The 24,735-nt window shown below is 34.0% G+C and overlaps 1 protein-coding gene across 1 annotated transcript in view; it reads left to right on the top strand.

The window, feature by feature from the left end:
- The first annotated feature begins 14,596 nt into the window (after window positions 1-14,596).
- Window positions 14,597-24,735, top strand: part of LOC123562164 (protocadherin Fat 4-like) — a 48,082-nt gene continuing 37,943 nt past the window's right edge. Inside the window, exons 1-3 of the mRNA XM_053525759.1 lie at window positions 14,597-14,784; window positions 19,684-19,752; window positions 23,364-23,438. Of these exons, the coding sequence (XP_053381734.1) occupies window positions 19,695-19,752; window positions 23,364-23,438 (133 nt within the window). The 5' untranslated portion in view covers window positions 14,597-14,784; window positions 19,684-19,694. The remainder of the gene's footprint in view (window positions 14,785-19,683; window positions 19,753-23,363; window positions 23,439-24,735) is intronic.

Here is a 24,735-nt window from a genome sequence, read left to right as displayed (position 1 = left end):
CTTTTAATTGTTTGTTTTTTATCATACATACATGTTTCACACGTTTTACAAATCTGACACAAATCTGGACTATGTTTTCGCAATAAACCTCATTAGTTTTACTTACAGCTGATGAACTGAGTGGGTGCAAGAGCGGTAACCTCGGGGCCTTTATTGATTCACGATTTAAACAGTAGTCGCCCTTGCATTAGTAATATTCAGAAACTAAATTTTTGTCTTTTAAGAAAATACTTCCTTTTAAGTTTTCATGCGGAGTTTCAAAGTTTCAAGTGTTCGAAGTTAACTTAAGAATCAGCTTCCTGGACGTTCATTTCACCGACAGAATAACCGCAACGTCATGCTATGAGCGCGTCTTCAGAACAGCGACACGTTATTACTAAGCGGCGTTATCATTAACTTTGCCGCATTTCCTTTTGTGATTCAACCAAAATGAATGACATAATATTCAATGGATGTAAGTAATTAAACTTAATTGCACATTGTACTGTAGGCGTATCAAAAGAGATTTCACACACACTATTTTGAATATTTTCAGCAAGGTTTAATAACTACTATAATGTTATTAATCAAGCAATTTCATATTGGTCTTGTTATTTGTCCAAGGGTTGTCGTATTGGCCCGAGGCCGGAGGCCGAGGGCCAATACAGCTGCCCGAGGACAAATAACTAGGCCAATATGAAATCGCTTGATTAATGATAATATTATTATTCAACTTTCAACTGTTGACGGTAACACCGTAAGAACTCTGTGAGTTACCTTATGACAGCTATGCACGTTCAGGTGAAAAATCTTGACAAGTTGTTTAGACTTATTTTAGAAATCATGATCATTTTCTCCAGTAAAACAGAATGAGTTGTAGGTACTTGAGAATAATTTTGAGAGATATTTTAATGCGACATAATCAAGAGTAACTAGAACTTACCTTATTTTTTGGAATTCCTATTTATTTTCTTTAGCGAGTATCTTATCATTTGAACTTTGATAAGAACTGCTTTAAAAGTCATTTCCTTTTAGGTTGCAAGCAACGAGACACAAAATTATACACATATGTGTTGATCAAGATAATACAACCAACCAAGCACATATTATATAGTCCCATGCCTCGTTTAATTCTTATCCGAAATTGTTTGCAGTTCACAACTGACACTCTTGTCCGCCAGTTTATTCATCCACTTTCCAGCATTTAAATCGCTATTTATCATTGCACAAATAGTCCACACTATCAAAATGTCTGTTAAAGATGTAAGTCTCATCTTTTTAATTAATCTGAGTTTCCATATTTTCTTATTATTTTCCTTGACATCTGCCAGAACACCTGCATATTACACAATACCGAATAAGTGAAAGTATCGTTGTAATCTCTGAAGACGTACATCTGCTCAGTCATACTTGGTTATTAAATGAACATGTTGGATGATTTTTGCAGAATGTGAAAAAAAATGTAATCTATAACTCTGATGTAAAACAAAATGGCGTCATTTAAAAATCTAACGGAAGTGGCTTCTCCGTATTGGCCCTCTCTTTTGAACCAATCAAAATGCTTGAATTCCGTATTGGCCCTGTTTTTCTCGTATTGGCCCTGTTTTTCTCATATTGGCTCAGTTATGTTTTGTATTAGCTCTGTCTGTTTCATATGATGTTTGCAATTGATCTAATACAGTGTGTAATATTGTAAAGTTGAATAATAATAAAATAGGGTTATTGTAACAGTAGCTTGATCTGGGATGCAGTATTCGGCTCGAGTGGATTATGCCAGATCGGATCTCACGAGGCGCGCAAGCGCCGAGTGTGATCCGACCTTGCAAAATCCACGAGAGCCGAATACAAAGTCCCAGATCTAGCTACTGTTATAATGACCCTTTTATTATATACCTTTAACATTTTAATTCTTGTTTTGTTCTTGAACGAAATCTTCAATGTTTATCGATATTAAATGGAACTTAGTGAAGTTTTTATGTGCGCTATTTATAGTTATGTGTCGGATCATGCATATTAATGAAAATAGTCCGGCAGCATACAATACGGAAGGTACAATACGGAATTTAAAAGGTACAATACGGAATTTTTGTCTCTCTGTTCATATTTAATTGTGAAATACAAGCCGATTTTTTACAGATTTTATATAGGTATATAATAAATGGATAGAATACCTTTGTGTGCAATATGAATCCTACATGTGTCCATTTGATGTCATTTATCAGACGTTTCATAGCAAGGGGCGATCAAAAAATTCCGATATGGAGGTTATAGCTTTTTTTCAGTATTTTACTTAATACATTTTAGATTACCTACATAATATATAGAATTCTACTTTCTATACAAAATAACCGAAAATATTTCTTAAAAAGAATATTTTGTCAGCATGTTACAACCTTTTGCATTCTGCATGTATTGTCAAGATAGTGTTACTAAAATGACGTTGTTTTACACTATCCATCTTATTCTTTTCAAGTTGTTGATACAAGGTACAATCTCTGATTATATTACATTACTTAAATGTTTCAAGTAAATGAAATGTGGTAGAAGGTAAAGCATTATCTTACTATGCGTTTTGTTTCACGGTATGTATAATATTATAGTTTCAGAAGCTTTAAAATTAACAACAGAAATTTTCATTCCTGTAAAACAAATATGACGTCAACGTCACGACCCTGCCAATGCATGCAAAAATGTATTGACTCAGTCCATTGTACCGTTTCGGTAACATAGACCTTTAAATCGCTACGGATGAAGTAGGCGCTCTATGTATGATATGTATGTATATCTATGATTATGCGTCTTGAAATCTGGAATTAAAGTGAGTTTTTTTTTTGTTTACAACACACAAAAACGATTCAAGGGAAAACAATGCTATCTGATTTAGATATTAAAACGTTCGTTAATAATCAAAAACTTATATCTACAGTAAAAAGGATCATCAGATGTTGGAATATTTGAAAAGTCGCTAAAAGAAGCCGTTCCGGACGAAACCTAGAAATTGGTATCAGCCCTGATTATGAATGGCAGCGGACGGGCGGTCAGCATCCAAAACATGTCTGCTCTATAATTCAGTTTTCGTCGGATCTTCACCAAACTTGCTGACAATGTTTGCGGGCATTACATCTCGGCCAATTTCGATAACCAGCCAAATTGTACCAGGCACTCTTTGATTATAGTCCTTGAATTACTCGAAAAACGGGGAATTTAGCCTTGTCCGCTCTTTTAAGTCGAACAGTTTTCATCCGATCTTCACCAAACTTGCTGACAATGTTTGTGGGCATAATATCTCAGCCAAGTATTATTACCACCCAAATCGCCAAATGGCTGTTGTAGGGAGGTTGCACCATATACTTTTTTAATGATGATACGCAGAAAAAAACAACATTCAATGATATGTATGAAGTGAAATAAATGTAGAATAAAAAGGTTATTTAAGGTCTAACATTGTTCTGTATAATATGTATTTGCACTCATACCAAGCTGGGAAAACCTAGAAAAGGCAGGAATACAATATTCAGTGAAACATTTTTAATTTAAACTATTATTATAGTAAGATAAAATAGATATAGAATAAAAAGGTTATTTAACATTGTACTGTACAATACGAGATATATTTGGACTCATACCCAGCTGAGAAAACCAATATGGTTTTCTCAGCTGGGTACTCGTCCAAATATATCTCCGTATTGTACAGAACAATGTTAAATAACCTAATGGTACAATGTAACAAAATATGATGTATTTAATATACATACCTCGTTAAGTGAGACAAAGTGATACGTATGTGTTACCGGACGTGCCGAATATCAAAATCTTGTTTGATGTTGGATAAGGGAATTTAAGGTTTCCCGTCAAGGACTTGTAAACTTCCTGCTTTCGTCTGTTCATAAAGCAAATATAACTGTAGATATTTCCCGATTCTACTTTTCAAAATTGGGTAGGTGGACTTTAAAAGATATTCACTTGCTTGGTAAATAATAAATTGGTTTCTATCGTAAACCTGAGAATAAGAATGAAATGAAAAAGTATGTTTACTTTTTCTTCAACATTATGTTTGATTTCAGTTTAATATGTATATCACAACAGTGAGTTAACATAAACAGTGTTCTTGTGTCCTGTACTGTTATTTAAGTAACCGGCAACTTCCCAACACTAATTAGAGCCGCTTCACACTTTTTCTTTTTTATGTTTCGAATCTAAGAAACAATTATCAAATCTGAGAGGGATATATAGTATTCTGGCATAAAATTGCTGTTTTATTGCTTTCAAGCGGAGTAAACACGATGTTCATTCGGTAACGCAGATTCACGGTTTGTATGGGATACGAACTGGTCCAAAACTCTAAGAAACCGCATCTTGCGGTTTGAATAGGACAAGTATTTGCACGATGGGGAAAATATTTCATGATGGACCTGTCACTTCTTTACTTATGGGTGAAACAGGTCTCATAAGCGTAAATACGACTAGCTTCTACTGATTATAAAACATACCGTACGATTTTGTTGTGAATCAACTGTTGTTGTACTTTTAGTAGTTCAACCGCCACCCTTGTTTAAGAGCAACATTTAAAAAACACGTTTTTTTTTCATCCTCAAGTAATAAGTAAGTAGACTCGCCCAGACGCATAATGATAATCTACATAGAGCGTTTACTTCACCCGATTTACATTCGGAACATTTTCACGCGTTTCGGGCTTTATCGTATGTTTAACATGGGATTTTTGAACCGTCCAAACATGTTGGAAATGTTTGTCTCATTGTTTATTTTTTTTAATAAAAATGTTACTGCTTTCATTGTCTACCACTTTTTTCCACCCTTGCCTGAAAAAAACAGTAATGAGTTTGTACACTGTTCAGACAATTGTGCTCTGTTGAAATTTAACCAAACACAAGTTTACCTGCATAAACAGAAAGCATGATATGTCACCATGCGCGGATCCAGATGGGGGGTGGGGACCGGGGGTCCGGACCCCCTCTGGAAAATCTTTAAAAAAGGAAAGAAGACATGCAAGAAGGAAAGAAAATGTTTTTCGAAAAAGGCAACATTAGGACTGCATGTAAAGTATATGCGGCTGCTGCTACGTACGACCCCGACATAATTCATATTATTTATCTAAAAGAAACTAAGAATTTTACCTTCAAGAAAACTTGATTTTATCATTTTCGCAAATTTAACAGGTTAGTCCATACAACTGTCCCAGAATGCAAAAAATGAAGTGCCAAATTGCAAAATTTCCAGGGCGGGTGGGGGTTGGGGGCAGGGGATCGGACCCCCTCTGAGAAAACTGGCTGTGTCCGTGCATGGTCACTATACCTGTCCAGTACTGGACATTATGGTAAACGCTTCATTCCTGCACAAATGACGATTTCGCAACTTCTGTCCGGTTTGTACAAATTTCTGGCCGCGATAAACCATTTGACTTGTACATGTATATAATAACGAAAGATAGGGGTAACCATGGTCAGCTTTTAACGAGAATTTGCAAGAATTCTCTCCCTTAATTATTGACTGTGTTAAAGCAATTCCCTTCAAACTGGATTGCCTCCCTTACATTAGCTAAAGTCGTGTCATTCATGACCTAATTCAATAATTCTTTGTCATGAATTTTATCTAATATTTTGCTTTAGGTAATACACGGAAACTAAAAGCTCGCATGCTACTCCATAGAAAGCAACAAAACATGTAGCCAGTTTTTGATATAAATCATGTTGTTTTATAGATTCATATAGAAGTATTATTCATGTAAAAATATAAAACATTTCTGTAAAAAAAACATTATGTTAGCTTATGACATTGCAAAATTCGTGTTGTCATGTAACAGAAAATAAAAACATTTATATAAATTTCTTTTCTTTTGAAACTTTGAATTCCGCCAAACATTGAAATCCGAAAATTATTTCATAAATGAGCTTTCCCACAAACACATGTATACATAATAGTTTTCCTCGAGAAAAACAAAAATTGTGTGAAGATACATGTATGTATTCCCATTTTGACTGATTGTTCTTGTCCACATAACGGTACTTTTGTTTAACTTTCATGTCTAGAAGTTTACTCTTTAAAACATGATAAAATAAAGTAATAAACTTAGCAATACTGTATTTGACAGGCAATTTAAAAGAAAAACTCGAGCAATTTACAAACAAACTTAAAAAAGCATACATGTTACTAAAACAGGCACACACATGTTTTATTAACTGGTCTTGATCCGAGGTTTTTCATAGAAATCGAAGAAAGAAAGAATTTATTGAATTATGAATCAAGTTTCTGATTTTTTTCTGATCAGCATTGGTGAGTGTGTATCATAGAGATCCTAACTCATTTTTTAAACAATTAGCTCTGATTCATCCTGTCTACTTATTTATAGTGTCGAAGTTACTTAATTATACATAAACCCACATATGCCATTCAGATATGTGTTTGTACATACTATACAATTCAATCATGAAATAAAATTTATCGTGTAAACTAGACTAGCCTTTAGCTGTGAAGGTGGCTGTTTTTCTTGCTTTCCACGAACAAAACCGTGACAAAAATGTAGGTCGTACTTAAGAGATAATCCTACAGTACAAACTCATGGAAAGCATGCCATTTTTTTTTCAAACTTGGATTTCATTTCTAAAATAGACATGATATTTTAATTTCACCCTTTCTTTGCACATCGTGGACACCATGCTGTGTCTTTTGTTTAAATAAATGTACACAATTCCCTCTTTCCCCCCCCCCCCCCCCCCCCCCCCCCCATCACCAGCTTTCAATGAGCTCCTAACTTGCAAATTACACTATTTCATTAGAAAATTATTCTTTGAAGAAGTTTTTCTCCTGTTATCGAATGTTTCATTATTCCAAAGATATTCAGCTTTCAGTCGGAAATTATGTAATTTATGTTGATTCGTACTGTTCTCATAAACAGTTTGGTGGAAAATCAAAGCTCTGTTCTATTCTATTCTTTTCATTTTTTCTACTTTTTTTTTGGGGCTAATTCAACAATTATGAACGTTATTATTTCAAAAGACTATATTGAATCGTACATCAATTGTTGGTATACGCAGTTCCGTAAATTAAGACGGTTTCAGTTACGTCAGAACTTTAAGAAATCAACAAGTTTTTTTATCTCTTGATACACTTTGAAGTAAAATGGAAGCAAGAAGCCTTTACCACTGGCACCAGATCAGAAAGAAAATGCCTCCGTACGTGTTATACCCTACCCCTAGGTATTCTATAAGAACCATAAGTGCACTAACCCGTTTCAATCGTACATTTCTCAACTTAAACGCGCAGTTCGGTGAATAGGTACCTAGTATATTAAACAAGCGATAATTTATCTTCCATCGTGCACCAGTCACATTGTCTCAATATTCCATATTGCTGAGATTATCAACATATTTTATGCTTTCGTCAACGTTACAGAAAAAACTTGCTTGACCTTCCCTAATGAACATCCGATCTAGAGGTCACGGCAGTGTGCATATGTTTGACGAAACGTAAACAAACAAAAACAGAATTTAAAAAAATCACAATTTTACACTAAAACTCGAAATGATGAATGAAATCATCTTGTATATGATCTTTAATTTGAAATCGTACATTGGTCTGCATCTGTTCTGTTTATTTTATTTATTTTGCACATTAATGCTGCATTTTCACATTTTAGCGAACAAGTGTAGTAAAATGACGATTGACATACATTTTCACATCAGCCAATCAGAATGATTTTGTAATCTACAACGGAACTTCACCAGGGAAGTTCAAGCAAGTTTTTTGTGTAATGTTGAAATTACTGTAAACTACGCGTTGTCTTTCTAAGATAAAATGTATTGAAAAAATGTGACCGGTACACAATGGAAGATAAATTACCACTTGTTTGATGTTCATAGTACACATTTACCGCACTGCGTGCTTTAGGTATGAAATGCTCGATTGAAACGGGTTAGTATATTTTCCCGTTCACGACCATGGTTCTTATAGAATACCTAGGGGTAGGGTATAACACGTACGGAGGCATTTTCTTTCTGATCTGGTGCCAGTGGCCTTTACCCTATTACACTTAAAATTATATTATTGTATTGTTTATAAAGTCAAGAAAGCCTACATATGTGATAATAAATTGTCATGCTTTGGAAAATATGATTTATTGGCCTCTAAAGTAAAAGAAATTGAAAAGTTTACTGTTTTTCACTATATGTTCAATATAAGCTACGGTGATACTTTTAAAACAAAATTGGAAGCAAGAAGATGATCAGTTAGAATAAATATTTTCACATTGAATTAAAGAGAAGAAATTGAAGTTTTCTGTCATATCTGGTAAAATATTCACAAACGAAAAGACATATTTGAAATTAATCAATAAAAATAAATTTCCTATATAATCTATTGCTCAAAATAATATCAATAGGGAAACCACTATTGATTATCGGATAATTTTCAAGGGGGACAACCTACTATGATAAGTCAGTCAAATATAATAAAAGCTGGGGATGTCTAATAGCTGAACGGGGGTCAGGTAAGAAACCTTTGTTAAAACAAAAACTGAACATAAATACTGCAATGTGACCACTCATTATCGCTGGTTCTCATGAATGTTTGCGAAAACAGCCCTTTCTTCTGTCAAACGATCTTTACAATGTGGAGTGTTATCCCTTTCAATTCTTTAAAACCTCTCGGATATTACAAAGGTTGCTTACCTGACCTTCGTTCATTATATTCACCCCTACAAGGATCCTAAATCTTATTCCACATTCACACACGCAATACTACTCAAATAAATTCTTTACTAGCACAATTTGACCGTGGAATACCTTCACTCCAGGTCATCCTTGGTCCCTTTGCTGTATGGCTGAATACTGTACTTTTACTCATACGCTGTAGCATTTTTATTCTTTTACTTGCACGCTGTGAGATCTTTTCCACTCTTACAACAGTATGTTATATATATTGTACCAGATTTATATAGCGTCATTTGCATGATTAACATGCTCAAAGATGCTTACAGTCTATTTTTTATTGGTAAGCTTATTTACAGTCGCCACCAGTTACTCATAAAATTGACTCACCTAGAAGACAGCTAGAACTGTGAGTAGGAGGATAGTGCAAGTTGCAGAAGGTGCTCCAATTCAATAAGCTTAATATACCTGGTACTTTAGCGTACCAGCTGTAAAGCACCAGTACACGGGACTCTTCTTTCGAAATTAGTATATCTTAATTGGAAGAATGGGACTGGAACTTCGTCCGCTCTCTGGCATATAGTGTTGTTGTACAGTGGTGTAGCTACCGACTCGGCACAAGAAGCAGGGCCTGTATATGATTTTTTCATGCATGGTGTTTTTAAAATAAGTAAGACTATATTTCAAAACTAGAATATTGGCAATGTCGAGTTTGTTATTTGATGACACACCGCTTTTATGACATAAACAAAAAGAAAAAAAAAACTTAATACAAGTCAAAATTACCCTGACAATGACCTTTTGGGTTTGCACGCGACATTCGGTCTCATTTATGCCACATAAAAAGATTGTTCCATGTATGTAAAATTATTGTCTTTACAAAGTCAGACGGTGGGAAGGACGCACTCATGCACTTTCGTGTGAGCACAACCACTGACCCGCCTAATAAGGCTAATTGTTGCATGCTTAGTACCAATGGTACAGTCTGTCCGTTCCTAATAGATTCCTACTGTAATTTTTATAACAGTTACAAGAATACATAACGTTCAAGCTTTGATCTATAAAAACAACAACAACAACAACAAAAACATAACCAATTATCCAATTATCAGGCACGGCAATTTCATGAGTCGTATTTGTACCGTAAAGACAAGAGTTAAACAATGGACATCAGATGCCACATCATGTCTCACTTGAATATATAAATACGTTCCATGCTTAGATTAATGACAATAAATTCACTAAGAAGAAACAAAGAATGAAAAGAATGCAGACTCGGTTTGATTGAGTCTGTTCATGAGAGGCAATAAAATATGAAAGACCCCTCACGCCCCCGGCTTAGCGGAATTCTATTACCTAGATTTAACACATGAAAGTGGCCGTTTTCACGATTTCAGTTTTAATCTAAAACAGTTATATTATTTCTAGTTAATTTCCTTGTACATTCTGTTAGTTTCTTAAAGAAAATATTACAATGTACAATGTACATTATCTGTATGAATATAAGGACAATTCCGTTGAATAACCGTGCTGTCTCACAAATTGTCTGGTAATTCTCTTATTTCCCACCTAAAATCAGGCTTTCACTTTTGTACACGTTTGTCCAACGAAAAAAAAATCACTACTATCCTCATATTGACTTGACATGGATGGAGCTATTTTGAATTGATATAGAGAATGTGTTTATCATGCAACAGTTTTTAAATGGAGCCTTATTTTTTTTTTACTACGTACTGGTGCTGAAATCTCAGTTCATCTTTAAAAGCAGTCTGAAAGTGATGTTAACAAACTCAACTTATTTTTGAATAAAATACATTGCCGTAGGGAAAAAACACATAATAAATTATCAAGGTTTTAAAGCCCTCATAACGTATAGACTTTCGTTATCTGTTAAGAGGTTTTAAAACAGGTAGCTAAGAGGAGTTTAATTTATTTGTACCGCTCTCGTACATGGGAAGGGTTTTATTGTTCTAATCTTCAAATACCGGAGGACTTGTCAAATGATCAATTTATGGATTCAGTTTGACCTGAAACATAGGTTATCGCGCGCATATATTTATTCTTTTTTTTCACTTCCCGATTTACATATGGTTATGGAGGTCATAAAAAGCAGTCTTGACTTTATCAGTGTAATTGTGTACATGTACGCGGTAAAAGTAATTTAGCCGGCTGCACACGAAGCTATCTAACTAATTTTTTTTTGTATTAAGGAGGTAGGTTACCTTGTTACAAGGGTAAATTCAAATTAGTTGAACCGCAGCAACGTTTTGTATTTCGTGTAATATGAAGTTTTAACTGCTAAAATCTCAGTTTCGTTTGTCTCTGTCCCTTCAAGTTCAATTTTTTTCCAGGTTTGAAGAGCATGACCCTCCAAAGGTATTTCATATTGAAAGAAGAAGGAAAATACGGATATTTAACACTTTTCAGTGTATTTTAGTTTCATTGATATCCGTAGAAGTCAGCATAATATATAATTTAACTAGTATGCACATTAGCTTTCTAATATAAGCTTAAAATGTATATGTCGCGGGCCTCATGTTTCCATGGTAACGCATTTTCTCTCATTTTTAAACAACTATGTATAAAAACAGGGGTTTTCGACGGCTTCAGTGCCATTTTGTTAATGACTAACATGGAATATTTGGGTAATATTATTAGCAAAATACCAAGCACTATACATGGTACCCTGTTTTTCTTAAAGTTTAAAGTAACCATGGCAACAGAGATGTTTAAAATGGCTTATATCTTGCTTTTTGTTGTAATTTCTTATAAAATAATATTGAATAAGATTATCTTTCTAGTTGATGTAGCTTTAAAACATATTATTTCTAACGTAAGTTATATTTTCGTGTTATCTGCATTTATTCAAACAAATTTCTAAGCTTAGAATACTTACAGCAGTACCCTCGTCTGGCATTTTTCATGGAAAACTCGTTCAGCATGCTACTATTATTCTCCTGGATATTGTTGAAATGAAAATAAAAAGCCGAAGCTGTGTTTCTTAAATAGACTAGTGTCAACGCTTTTGAAATTTACATTTAGATACATAGGTCACGGGCTTCGTTTCCATGGTAACATCAATTCAGTTCAAGAAACCACAATTTTCTACTGAAATTTGAACAATTTTAGATCTTAGTTTTAGTATATAAGTAACAAATTATCAACGGAACCTGAAAAATAGGTATTACAAATCAAACTGCTAGATTTTTTATTTGAAAATGACCGTAACAAGTAACCTCTCACCCAACTATATTCCAAATAACATTGGTTACCATCATCCATTTTCTACATTCCGCATAACATTTCAATATAACTACATAAAAGAAGCAAAATATTGATTATTATTCAGAGCAAAAGACGCATAAAAAATATCTCAGCAAATAATGGTTATTTGAAAATAGTTTGAATAAAGAAAATGCACAGAATTACGTACTTTCAAGATAAAAGCTATTAATTTTGCGCGGTAACTGACACGTAACGTCATGACGTCAATGACGTCATTTTAAAGCAACATTGTTTTGAAGCGTTTCTGCGGCAATTTATTCATTATTTCTGCATTTAAAAACCATAAAGCGTCAGATCGAAGACAGGTCTATGATTTGTTTTCAGAAGAATGAATATACAAACACATTTAGAATGTCGTAAACGTCGTCGTAAATCGTCACGTTAGCTTCCGGTTGGACATGCGCACATACAAATATAAAGGTAACCTACCTCCTTAACTAATAAAAAGTAAAAATTAATCATGCTGATTTAGAAGCAGGAGGTTTCGACATGAATTCACTGTTTAAATATTCATTCATCTTCTATGCATGTCATGTCATTTTCAAAAATTAAGTTACAATGGCGGAAAACAGCAACTGAAAGTTAATGCTGCATCACGTTATCTTTAAGGTGCATTTTAAGGTATTAAACACGCAATAACATTCAAACGCATGGTAACGTTTTCTTCATATTCTACTTTTGCATTCGTCAGCGGTCACGAGCGCTAAATTTCCGTAGCTGTCAGAAATGGCCAAAATCGCATACGAAGAGTACTAAAAACAAGAGCACCGCCTTTTGGGTGCTGACGCTCATCTGATTTTTTTTTTGTATAATAGAAATAATATCCTACCCATGATTTTCTAAGTCTAAAAAGGGCCACCATTCTTGCAAAAAGCAGGACAGAGTTATGTTTCTTGATGTACAGCGTCCGCTAATGATGGTGAAAAACTTTGATAGTTTATGAAAAAAGCTGACTTAAACATAATACTCAACTAAGAAAACTGATTTTCTAAGTCCAAAAGGGGCAATAATTATTGCAAAAAGCAGGATGGAGTTATGTTTCTTGCTGTACAGGGTCAGCTTATGATGGTGAACAAGTGTTGCAAGTTTCAAAGCAATAGCTTTGATTGTTTAAGAGAAAACGTTGACCTAAACATAAAACTTAACCAAGAAATCTGATATTTTCTAAGTCCAAAAGGGGCCATAAATCTTGCAAAAAGCAGGATGGAGTTATGTTTCTTGCTGTACAGGGTCAGCTTATGATGATGAACAAGTGTTGCAAGTTTTAAAGCAATAGCTTCGATAGTTTAGGAGAAAAGCTGATCTAAACATAAAATTTAACCAAGAAAACTGATTTTCTAAGTCAAAAAGGGGCAATAATTCTTGAAAAAAAGCAGGATGGAGCTATGTTTCTTGATGAACAGGGTCAGCGTATAATGGTGAACAAGTGTTCCAAATTTCAAAGCGCTTTGATAGTTTAGGAGAAAAGCTGACCTAAACATAAAACTTAACCAGGCAACGCCGACGCCGACGCCGATCAAGTGTTGACAATAACTCATTTTTTTTTCAAAAAATCAGATGAGCTAATAAACGAAAATTGCCGATTGACATTCGCATGTCCTCTACCTTAACGTTGAGGGGCAAGTGATTCCAAGTGATTCCAAGTCAGCGACCTCAACCACTCAGCCACGGAGGCCCCACACAATAGCATTTCATTATAGTGGCGTTGCAAAAATATCAGTTCACAGAAGCGTTATCATTCATTCGTCGCACGTTAGACGTACTCCAGATAAAACAATGTCGCCTGTATAAACATGAATAACAACATTAACAAAAGAAAAAAAAAATGATGACAACCAATAATATTAACTGTTTCAACATAATCAGAATGCAATTAATAATTGTTATCTACATGCGACCAACACATCGATTATATGCAATTCGCTCATTAGGACGATTCTCTCGACATACAAAAGAAGGATTTCAACATTTAACAATATTGACCGCGAACCACTCTTGCTTAGGATAAAGAATTCTTTTCATGTGTGAAAATTATCTTGCAAATTTACCCAGGTATCGGCCTATGCCTGAAATTCTGCCCATTTGGGCACCCGGGTTTTACTGCAACTAATATCTAGAAACTATAAAACTTAACATTGTGTCGGCATATTCTTAAAACCGAACCCTCCTCACCTTTTCTCACAATCACCTCACCTCACCTCTCTCTCTCTCTCTCTCTCTCTCTCTCTCTCTCTCGCTCTTCCTCCCCACCCCTCACCTCACATACACAATCGCGCACACGTGCACACGCATACGCAAACGCACACAATCAAATAATGATAGTATTTAACAAAGAGAAGAAGACCGAAATGGAATGCACACTTAATCTCGGTAATTATTGAAGTTTGGGTTGCAAATCGTACCTGAAACCCGCGTACAACGTGTAATGAAGGCAATATATCAGGTAAAAGATATATATGCATGAAAAATGTAAATACTAACAATCACTATAAATCAAGTATTGCAGCGAATTTGTCTTTATCATTGCACATAAAATAATGCCATCGATCCATACTTTTATCAGTAATACATTATCCAATCAATAAATAAAAGGCTTAAAAGTAAACATCATTGACACAAGCAATGGCTATAAACTTATGATGAGGGTATAGATAAGGCCTACACTCGTGTATGGTTAAAGCATTGTTCAGCTTATCACTTAAAGTAGGAACACCCAACATTACAAATACTGTGAAAGTTAAAACTATTTTTGTGAAAAACTAACGTAACCGTTTGGATTACTGTGCGCCAGAAATAAATGAGTTACTTTGAGGGATACTGCGGCTGTGTAATATCGACCTAGAAGTTTCAGTTTTCTGTAAGTATATTTTATATTTTGATACCAAAAACCTTAAAATATTGGGAATGAAGACGGTATTTTGAGTTTTTTATTTCCGCCATTTTATTTATATTGAAGTCAAAAGGCGGGATAATTAATGATTGAAATGCGAAATACCTGTTGCCATGTTTGTATCTCAAGTAAGTGCATTAAGACGCACTTAATTTAACAAGTTCGTTTTAAATAATGAAACTTTAACTTAATTTAGACTTCACATTATTCTTATCACGAACTGATTGTTTTATGTGAGTCAGCAATGACACATAACTTACACGAATGTAACCCCACCTGTGGAAGAGTATTGTTGGATCTGTTTTAAATTTTCCTTTCTTTTTTTTTTTGTAAATTATATCTGAAAACATTCTTCTAGCATGTGTTACCTATGATAAGTACTTCAGAGTTAATCTTACACAGCGTAAGTGTTACATATTCTGAAGAAAACAGCAAATACTGTCAGAAAATCTAGTTAAAAGAGGGATTGTGAGACCTGATCATGAAAACCTAAGCAAAAGCTGTTATAATTAAATATATGGTTTTAAACACTTATCTCATATGAGATATGAGAATCTTTTACAAACTTTCTTACATCATTACTCTATCTCTCCTAACGATCCATTTTTATTTGTTATCAAATTTTGATAATTTATACTTTATCCTAATTATACTAACTTGTCTTTTAAATCCACGGATCCTTGGTTTTTAGATTATTTTAGGGTTTAGTATAGACACACTTGTGTGGGAAGTTAATCATGGCCCAAAATTAAATACGGCTTAATTCAATATTTGTGATTATGGTATGGAGATTTTTGTGCAAAAAATATTTTAATTTGTTATATTAATTGACGGCTTTATCAGCAGAATAACATACTTTTATAGGTATCTTAAATCATATTTACTTGGTGGTTTTTATCTATCTTGGATCCATACGAAAGGAAATAGAATATAGTTTACAGTCGTTTTGTTGATGTTAAATATATACTGATTTCTTTTTCAGAAATAGAGAAAACATTGCAAAAATATAATTACTACATAGAGCTCATCAGTGAAATAATACTTTACACTGTATGTATTGCCTTGCTGGCATCATAATAAAATAGATATCTTTTATTCCTCCATTATTGAAGAGCACAACGTATTTACAACATGACAACAACAAACATATAAACAAAGACAAATATAAACAACATAATATTAAGCATTTAAACACATACATGTAATAAATGAGTATGCTTAAATAACATGCTAAATGCCTAGATAGCGTGATATCGCACATCAGGAAAAGAGTGTACGCTCAGCAATAGCAATTCACTGTTAACGCAAATCAAAAGCTAAATTGGAAGAGAAGTCTTCATTATGAAATAGTGTTATTCATTATTAATGCCTAGTACTGTGCGATTTCAATTCATTGATAAATAGGATTTCAACAATTTTATAAGCAAAATGAAATTAATGTATCCTGGGTTGCCCCCAATATATGAAAGAATGTACCCGGCCTTGCGATTAAAATCGAAAGAAAAAAGAACGAAATGCAAAACTCCGGAACAGGATCCAAATATAGGGACAAAACCATTGTTTTATCAATCAAACCAAAATATAGATAGTCTAGGAATCGAAAACGAAAGTGCTAGACCACCGGCAATGTGGAGATTGATTCAATAAAAAAAAAGAAAAAAATCTATACTCAATATTTGTAATTAAACAGATCAGAATTCTTTCATGGTTGTCACGTGATAAACACATACAGTGTTTAAATAAAGAAAAAAAGAAGCATATAACAAATTGTAGTCACAGTTTGCGAATGGAGAAACATATTGTTCTATAATAACTGCACGACATGATATCATAGATTATACGTTGTTGATATTTTACAAGTTATGCAGAACAATACAACCCACTGACAAACTCTTTACAAATATCTTATACATGCATTAAGACTAACCAGTAAAGTCATTTGCAAACATAAATAAATAACAATATTGGTCGAAATGTACAACTGATATGTGAATTGAGTAAAATGTAAAATGAACCGTATGTACCACATATGCAGAGGTGCCAAGCCGCCAAGAGAGGGTCGCATCAGACCATCTTCATGGCAGCACACTCTGTGTTGCGCAGCGAGCAACACATGAGTGTCCCCTACTCCACGGCGTGTCCATCGCAGGTGTAGGTTCCAAATGGTTGACAAATGCAATTAAACAAATGACTTAAATGCAAAATATACATATTTCTTTTTTAAACATTATTGACAAAAAGAACATGTAATTTCATAATTCAAACTTGGACCAGTAGAGCTTTTGAAATTTAAAACATAAAATATATATTATATATAATTATAAGCATGTATTATCTAGATGCGGAAACTATTTTCAATCGTAAATATAACTCAGCCGACCAATGCGTTAATGCTCACAAAGTCGAAACTAAACGACTTTTTTTATTTACCAAGTAAAACGAGTGTATACATATTACGAGCGTAAAAGATATGACCTCACGAGATGTTGGGGACAACACAAATCTCGAGATTCACAAACTCCAAACTTTCCAAAATTCAATTCAGGTAACGTTACATCTTATATTACTGTAATGCCAATGAAACGGACGGCATAACACTCAAGAGTAGGGTCCTTTCGTAACGCCAAACCCTTCTCTATCTTATTACTCTATAGAGAGACTTTGCCACTCTGTAATTGTGTAGAACCAGCCCGTCATTATCCACCGCTAACTCGACACACTGGGCCTCCGGGGATAATGCGAGAAGACTTTTAAAAACGTCAATGCCGCAAACCTCAATAATAGAGTCCCAAACACAAGTGATGTTCTTATCGTTTGCTGCGCAAAAACACATCAAATGTATTATTTGATTGTAACATAATAGTCCGCATCTTTTACACTTTACAACCTAGTACACTTTGCCGATTTATAGTTAACATAGCTTACAAAAGTCTCCCCGTACATTCAATCAATGTTGTTATATTTTCATCCTTCAGGGATTGTTATTCGTTCTAAACTCTCGGCCTCTGTCAAGATGAGAAGTATTTTATGTGTGTGTGTGTGTTTGTGGTGTGCACGTGTGCGTGCTGTAGGTTTCGTTTTGGGGAGGCTGGATTTTGGTACGTGGCATTCCCTGTTTGATATTTGTCTTTGTTTTTTTACATTATCAGCATTACGTGGTCGTCTTTCGCGACACCAGATTTCACGCATCAACATCATTTTCTTATGATAATTTGACAACTCGTCATTCCAGAACGGCTTTAAATGTTTTTTAAAACATTTCTTAGGTATTGCTTGACATGTGTTTTCCAAAAATTTCATTGAGAATAATGTACACGCTCGATCGACACCTTCCCTGTCGAGGTCACAATGTGCTAAATTCATCAAGTCTGCGTCAGACAACAGCAAAGACTGATACTGCTCAATTCTATCGCATGTTGCTTTTTCCAGTTAACATTAAACATATTACAATTGTTCTCTACACAATAATACTGGTCAATGTACAGATACAAGGAAGTAATAATAGGCCTATGCCTAGAAACATTTAATCAATCATCAGCTACTATTTACAGTATGATATAAGATCTAATATTTCAACAGGCATACATATATAGTCTATTAGTGTGTGGTCACGGTCATCATATGAAACATACGAATTATTGGCACCTAAACAATTTGATAGCGTATTTACAGCACATAAATTACAGTCATTCAAAAAGCGCAATATTAATGCTTGACGATTAGACATTTTCAATGTTTTCCATTGCGTGTTATAGTCTCCAGTAAATATGGTTGTACCCCACTGCGAGTACAAACTATACAAATCATATAATTTGTCAATATAAATAGAAAATGCTAGCATTGAATGATTCGTACATGGCAGATATATTTGGAATATAAACATATATTGGTTAGGTGTTATCTGCAGTTGAATACCTATGATTCGGTCATCATCAATACAAAGAGGAGTAACAATATTGTTAAATTGTCTATGCCATAAAATTGCAACACCACCTTTACCATGCCTTAATCTGGTATAATTCCCATTATTATTGCAAACTGCATGATAATTGTAATCTTTTTCAGTACTGCCAATAAAATGCATATTATGAGGCATTAACCAATGCTCTGAAGTAGGTTAAATATTAAACTGATTGATTACCGTTCAATTTCTAAACTTTTGAATTCTAAAATCCGAAACCTGACAGAATTTGAAAAATAATCTGACATTTTTATTGACGTTCTTTAATATACTTGTTCTGTAACATTGTTATATATTTTTAAAACGCTGAATGAGGTATGAGTCCCGTATATTTTTAAACCGTTATTATTTAAAGAGTGCAAATGGTTTCGATAAGAATAAAAAATCCTTTGTTTTTTTTGTGTGTGTATTTTTATGATATCTTCCATATGTCATTAGTTAGACTATTCGATTAACATGGTAGATAGAATTATTGAATACATATTTACTGATTACTTCCCTTTTTGGCTTTGGCAGAAAAAGTTAAAATGCTACATGGAAGGTAGGTTATAAGGTTTTTCTTACCATGTAATCTTGCATATTCTCTGTTTGGAGGTCTGACTTATCTGTTCTGAAATTCAGATTCGTAATACTTATTTACAATGTATATAATATCCAGAACGACCGTGTCAACATTTGATACCGGACAAGATTTCTCTGGTTACATCAGAGTAATGGCGTTTGAAATTGGTCACACTAGTCAAAATTGTCATTTTCATTTTTCACATTATTGAAACATAATATATCACATTCCTTGAAAACAGAATGCTTAAATAACGCAGATGTTTTCTATTTTGCTAGTGGTTAAGTAAAGTCGCTTGTCAATGTGTACGAGCATAATGATATGCGCTTGTTACATATTTCAGACCACGTGAAAATGAAACACAAGACGATACAGCTCATGTTGACATTGCTAATACTCGTGACATTAACAGGTAAGATATTGATAACTGTTTAAAGCATAGTTAATTACATGCATTTTCATTTATAATGTAATATTTGAAAGTTTTCAAATGACATAATATATTTAAAATCGACTTTTTCATATCTGATAGCTATGGGCACTGTTACACCTCAAAATGGTAGCAACGCATTTTGATAGTCACTACTAAAATTCGGCCGAGTTTTGGTAGCGGCAAAAATGCGTTGCAAGGGTACATATGATGTGTTAAGGATCATGGAATGGAACTTATTTTGGTAGTTTTTTTCCTACATTGGGGTTGTGCTCATTTTTACATTACGGACAAAAGAGAGAGATAAAAGAAAATGTTGAATTCTGTAAAACGAAGTATAAATGTGAGTTTTTTTAAAAACATCCCACATAAACATAAGTGGTGAAATCTCATGTTGCAGACTTGTGTCGAGTTGGAAAGTTTTTGTTGTGCCCCCCATGAGTGGTGGGGGGCATATAGATTTGGTCTTGTCCGTGCATCCGTCCGTCCGCCCGTGTGTGCGTCCATCCGAAGTTCGTGACGCGCCTAGCTAAAAACGTATTTGATATAAATTGATGAAACCTTGCATGAGTCTTTATCATGATATGAACTTGCTCACCTCCTATATTTCTTCTGACTCCGCCCCCTATTTTTAGAGTTATGGCCCCTGAAATAGTCAAAAATGCACATTTTCACCTTGTGACACGCCTAGCTCTAAAAGTATTTGATATAGATTCATGAAACCTTGCATGAGTCTTTATCATGATATGAACTTGCGCACCTTTTATTTTTCATTTTGGTCTGCCCCCTATTTTTAGAGTTATGGCCTCTGAAATTTGCAAAAATGCCCATTTTCACCTTGTGACGCGCCTGGCTCAAAAAGTATTTCATACAAATTGATTAAACCTTGTATGAGTCTTTGTCATAATATGAACCTGCGCACCTCCTATTTTTTTGTCTGGCTCCGCCCTCTATTTTCAGAGTTATGGCCCCTAAAATAGTCAGAATGCACATTTTCACCTTTTGACGCACCTAGCTCTAAAAGTATTTAATATAAATGGTTAAAAATTTGCATAAGTCTTTATCATGATATAAACTTGCACACCTTTTATTTTTTGGCTGGCTCCATCCCCTATTTTGAAAGTTATGGCCCCTGAAATAGTAAAAAGAAATGCACATTTTCACCTAATTATGTGCCTAGCTCAAAAAGTATTTAATGTAAATTCATGAAACTTTGCTTGAGTCTTTATCATGATGTGACCTTTCACACTTGGCATTCTTCTTGAGAATCTTTGCGCTTATTACAGAGTTATGACCCTTGAAATAGCCATAGTTGTGGATTTTTTGTTTGTGATGCTCATAGCTCAAAAATATATGGATGGCCTAGAATAATGAATCCTTTTCATAAAATATTTGTTTAGATTAAACCCCATGAACACTGCAAACATTTGAATTATTGCCCTTTTTTGTGACAAATGTACCAATGGGGGGCACACCCTGTGTCCTACAGACACATTCTAGTTTCAGTAGTTTCTGATAAAACTGTTCACACGTAAATCTATAGGCGGACGCCAACTTGGACGCTGGCACCGACGCCACAGAAAGGGTGACAACAGCTCTTCTCTTTGGAAAAAGATGGAAGGGTTGAGCTAAAAACTCTTTGGAGGTCCTAATGTGATGTGATATATGGTTCCCGTTTAAAAAAAAAATAATTGCATGTCCTAAACATACCACCGTATATTTTCATACTATTCGATGAAAATAAAAACTATACTCGCTTAAACAAATTCTATATCCTCTGTATATCTACTTACTGATTTTTTCTTTGCACCAATCATATGCAAATTCTATCCTTGTTTATAATTAAGATTCTAGAGGACTTTTTCCTCAGACTATTTGCCTACTCCTCGCGTGGTTAATGCAAAAGAAGTACTATAACATTCTTTGATTATCAACACCTTATACATTTTTGCATTAACACTGAGTCCTAAAAGTGATGTTTTTACAACGTTATCTGAATAAATCGTTTTTGTTTCGTTCAAATGCGATACGAATTTAAATAGCTCGCTAAAGCACACTGAAATAGGACATAGTCTGATATTTGTGTTTTCGAAAGTATGAAATAAAAATCTCTCCTTTTTTGAAAAAGAAAACAGTCTGCAAAGCTTCAAGCCAAACCAAAGGCACTTGCCTCTGCACCTGCCAATCTCTGTCGATATATTTTAGCATTTTATAACGAATTTTATAGCATGGGTCGCGATCAAAATGCATATTTTTGTATAGATTCACCATATTCCAAAAAATGCAATTATATAAGCTCGGCAATTCTACTAACCCGGGGTTGGCGTCACACTTTGTTAAGAGTTTTACGTGCAAGGTGATATCTCAGTAACCATTGCTTCCCTTTGATTGAAACTTCAGGTAATGCTTGCTTATCAGTGGTCAAGCCTACAAAAATCAACCAAGTTAAATACCTAACAAGAACGGTTGCTACATGTACTTTTTCTATGAAAACAATATTGAAAATCCACAAAATGATTAAAATGATTATAATGATAAATCTCAAAACTTATGATTGTTTAGAAGAATAATGATCGCAGACTGCATAACAAAAACCGTAATAATGTTTAGCTTCTTGAATAAGTACAGCGGTGTGGTGTCCATAGTTTCAATAACTTTTGGTAGAAACTACGTCATTGTCAAATGAATTTACAAATAATGAAGACATTATATAGCAAAGTTTAGATACTATTCACCAAGAAATTTTTCACTTGTACGCGATCTGATTAACAAGCTGCTAAACGACGAAATTATTTCTGAAGAAATTTTGGCATAAGTCAAACGTACAATTTATGATATTTATGATATTGTGTCATACAACGTATATGTTCATTTATCAACAAAAAATGCAATTATATAAACTCGGCAATTCTACTAACCCGGGGTTGGCGTCACACTTTGTTAAGAGTTTTACGTGCAAGGTGATATCTCAGTAACCATTGCTTCCCTTTGATTGAAACTTCAGGTAATGCTTGCTTATCAGTGGTCAAGCCTACAAAAATCAACCAAGTTAAATACCTAACAAGAACGGCTGCTACATGTACTTTTTCTATGAAAACAATATTGAAAATCCACAAAATGATTAAAATGATTATAATGATAAATCTCAAAACTTATGATTGTTTAGAAGAATAATGATCGCAGACTGCATAACAAAAACCGTAATAATGTTTAGCTTCTTGAATAAGTACAGCGGTGTGGTGTCCATAGTTTCAATAACTTTTGGTAGAAACTACGTCATTGTCAAATGAATTTACAAATAATGAAGACATTATATAGCAAAGTTTAGATACTATTCACCAAGAAATTTTTCACTTGTACGCGATCTGATTAACAAGCTGCTAAACGACGAAATTATTTCTGAAGAAATTTTGGCATAAGTCAAACGTACAATTTATGATATTTATGATATTGTGTCATACAACGTATATGTTCATTTATCAACTATATATATATATATATATATATATATATATATATATATATATATATATATATATATATATATATATATATATTTGTGCAAGATGACAAATTTCATTCCTTATTTTCAGGTCATTCCTACCAGCAATCTCCTAGAGTACACGATATTCCTAATTATGTGCAAAAGTCAGAAAGTTTCCAAAACGGTAAAGACCTTATTACCATTATTGTCAAATCAGTATTTACGTTAGTAATATCAAATCTAATATATAAACGGCATTCTTTATATGACTGTAAATTTCAAATGGCGGTGAAAGTGAATAACTATAGAAAGAAAACAGTTCACCTGAATGTGATGCGACTTTAAGTGTTACTGTTGAATTCACCTATTCCATAACAAAGATTTTTCCTTGATGCCTAAATGTTCACGTGTTAATAAAAACCATGAAATTTCGGTGACTTACAGGCCCGTGGGCAGGTTGTAATTATATACAGCCACAATAATAAACTATTTACTCACTTGCTTATATGCTATAAACGTCTACACCAGGAGAAATAATCCCTATGACTCGGATTTGAATTTTGACAGAATTATACCCCCTTTTAACTTAGAATTTTTGGTTAAAGTTCTTGATAAAAGTCAAATATATCTGTCACTACCAAAGCTATTGACCTGAAACTTAAAATACTTATTAACTATCAAAGTATACAACGGGAGAAACAATCCCTATAACTCTGACTTGAATTTTGACAGAATAATGCCCTCTTTTAAATTAGATTTTTTGGTTAAAGTTTTTGATAAAGTCAAATGGCTCTGTTACTATCAAAGCTATTGACTTTAAACTTAAAATAGTTATTTACTATCGAAGTCTACACCAGGAAAAACAATCCTCATAACTGTGATTTGAATTTTGACAGAGTTATGTCCCTTTTTAACTTAGAATTTTTGGTAAAAGTTTTTGATGATAATTTTTTTTTATTTAACGTCGCACTGATACATGATAGGTCATATGGCGACTTTCCAGCTTTAATGGTGGAGGAAGACCCCAGGTGCCCCTCCGTGCATTATTTTATCACGAGCGGGCACCTGGGTAGAACCACCGACCTTCCATAAGCCAGCTGGATGACTTCCTCACATGAAGAATTCAACGCCCCGAGTGAGGCTCGAACCCACATCGATGAGGGGCAAGTGATTTGAAGTCAGCAACCTTAACCACTCGGCCACGGAGGCCCCCCAAAGGTTTTGATTAAGTCAAATATCAGAGGATTGGAGCAAAATTTAAAGAACTTTACTGTTGAAGTCCTAAGGAAAATGACAACAAAGGGAAGAAATTCCCCGAAAAACTCTTAGTCCACTAAAATTATTAACAGGTACAGATGTGTCAAAATACACCTTAACTTTGCAGGTACCATCCATGTTGTACCAAAGAAAAGTTGTCTCGGTTTTTACCTACGGCATATAAAAAAAAGTTACAAAATAACCTATTTCTAGTAACATAAAAG

The sequence above is a fragment of the Mercenaria mercenaria genome, chromosome 2, assembly GCF_021730395.1.
Source record: "Mercenaria mercenaria strain notata chromosome 2, MADL_Memer_1, whole genome shotgun sequence".
Taxonomy (NCBI): domain Eukaryota; kingdom Metazoa; phylum Mollusca; class Bivalvia; order Venerida; family Veneridae; genus Mercenaria; species Mercenaria mercenaria.
Note: the sequence above shows the minus strand (reverse complement) of the source record. Positions and strands in the feature narration are given on the sequence as shown.